Source organism: Cariama cristata, unplaced genomic scaffold, assembly GCF_000690535.1.
Source record: "Cariama cristata isolate BGI_N322 unplaced genomic scaffold, ASM69053v1 scaffold30044, whole genome shotgun sequence".
Taxonomy (NCBI): domain Eukaryota; kingdom Metazoa; phylum Chordata; class Aves; order Cariamiformes; family Cariamidae; genus Cariama; species Cariama cristata.
The window spans coordinates 7,162-9,315 of record NW_009612853.1 but is presented as its reverse complement, the minus strand read 5'-3'; the positions used below and the strand labels follow the sequence as shown (position 1 = coordinate 9,315).

Here is a 2,154-nt window from a genome sequence, read left to right as displayed (position 1 = left end):
ACTCCTGTCATAATTCTGCTGAAGTTCTATAACCTCCAAAGCCTCCCGGGCTAGTTATATTGGGGGGCGAAGGGGGACGGGATGACAGAGACCGACGTTTGCTAGCAGTCTGAGACGACAGCAAGCTTATACCTGCAAACTAATTTAATCCCACAAAGGATTCACACTAGGTATTTCTGACTGACACTGATATCAACGTCTGGGCTGTCTGTTTAGGTAACGGAGAATGCAAAGAGATCCAGAACATCTAAATTAAGTGCCTAAAATTAGCCACCATGAACTTTTCCTCTCTAAGCTGGCTGCACATTGCTACTTTGGTTAAATCCAAACACTGAAAAGACATAATTACTTCATAGCTCACCCAGTAGATTAATGAATTTGCAGCTGTACCTCATGCTTCGGACTAACACCAACTAGACACAACGAGCATTAACTTCTCTCTCCTCCTTCTAAGCTATTCAAAGACTTTTGTCAAAAGCCCAGTCCTCAGACATTTAATGAACCAGTCAAACAGTCACTGTTTTCAAACACCATCTAAAAATAGGGCTGCTCCAACTTCTAGGGGATCTTAACTTAAAACTTTCCAAATATGTAACAAACAACACACCACGCCACATTTAGCGCACAGACTGACAAAATAATGCATGTTAGCAAACATGTCTCCTGCCCCTCCCCTTGAAAAATATTTTTAATACACAGCACCTTTTTCCATGCTCTGTCCTAGAGATCTGAAGACTGAACTGCTTGCTTTAAGGACTATGAAACTCTCTGAAGAGGCTCATGCTTTGAGAGGAAATGACTGGATCTGGACCAAAGCCAGATGGCTGGCATCAACTGCAAGGGAGATTGCCCCTGGAAACTAAACATAGAAAGAACATTTCTGTGCCCGTAATCAAGATCAAAGGTGACACACCTTTCCCTCTGACACACACTGGTATTCTACAGAGCGTTTCGTTCCACAGCTGCAGAAAGCTGTAGGAGACTTTGTATGGTCTCCTACAATTGATGGGAATGAAGCAGAGAGTGCAGAAGGGGTAAGGGCAGGTTACACGCTCCCGAATCAACTTGGAAATCAGAAGTTGGGATATCCCTGTGACGTTGTGCTAAGACACGGTATCAGAACGAATAGAACTCTCTTTTGCAACAGACAGTAACAACACACCGTTCCAAGGTACAACTGGTGAAAAACATGGTCAGTTGGGGCCCATACAGAGAGTGGCGAGGAGCCATCGTTTCAGATCAACTAAGTGAAGACTCAAATAGAGTTAAAAAAAATAAAAAAATAAAAGGAGCAAATAAGATTAGCAAAAGAAAAAGATACAGAGATCCCTTAGAGGGAACAGATTATCAAAGAGAATGAAGAAATTTAGAGGCTAACTTCTGCTAAAGAGTAAATAATAGAAAAAAAATGTTTAAGAAAAAATCGTATTTGAGCTTCAGTTACAGACACAGAGGGCCTTAGAACTGCTTTTTACTTGATTTACAGTAATTGCAAGAGAATACTCCCCAAACATCACCCGTGGTATCTGTTTGCATTAACAGGTTTCTGGGGTGGGGAGAGAGGAAGCAGTTGGTGTAAAATTGGACAGTTTTTCAGTTTGGATGGCTACAGTGACCACACCAGGCGACAGCAGAGCGCCGCTGGCAGGCACCCTGCTCCTCAGCCTCTACGGGCTGGGGCAGGCAAGCACTATCAGAATTTCAGTTCCTGCAGGTTTCTGACTTTGAGGCACTGATTTCCAGTCTTCAACCTCTCCCTTCTCTCTCCTTCCTGCACCTTTTGCTGATTTGCGTCTGGGCGAATGAGGATTCTCCATGCTACGGCTGCAGAACAGTCAATGAAAAAGAGTGGTGTTACTGTGCAATGAGGATGGACTAAGACTAGTATTGCTCTTATTGCTCCTAAAATATTGTTTCTTAATATAACAGTTGATAGAAACCAGATTTCTATCTCTGAATTGAACTGAAAGGTGAGCTGAACTTTAAAGCCATCAATAATCACTTGACAATATACATATATGTAGAAGTTACTCAAACCCACCTATTTTTCAGAATATGCCACTTTATATACTCAATTTTTAAATTTCCACTTTTAGAATTTATTTGAAGAATTAATGCTGAAGTGAGATGTATCAGAAGTCAGGGGAATAAACC

The 2,154-nt window shown here is 41.7% G+C and overlaps 1 protein-coding gene across 1 annotated transcript in view; it reads right to left on the bottom strand.

The window, feature by feature from the left end:
• The window catches only part of LOC104160628 (serine/threonine-protein phosphatase 2A 55 kDa regulatory subunit B delta isoform), a 22,490-nt gene extending 20,673 nt beyond the window's left edge, over positions 1 to 1,817 (bottom strand). The window contains exon 1 of the mRNA XM_009698799.1: positions 1,724 to 1,817. Coding sequence (XP_009697101.1) covers positions 1,724 to 1,817 — 94 coding nt within the window. The remainder of the gene's footprint in view (positions 1 to 1,723) is intronic.
• Between the last annotated feature and the right edge of the window lie 337 nt (positions 1,818 to 2,154).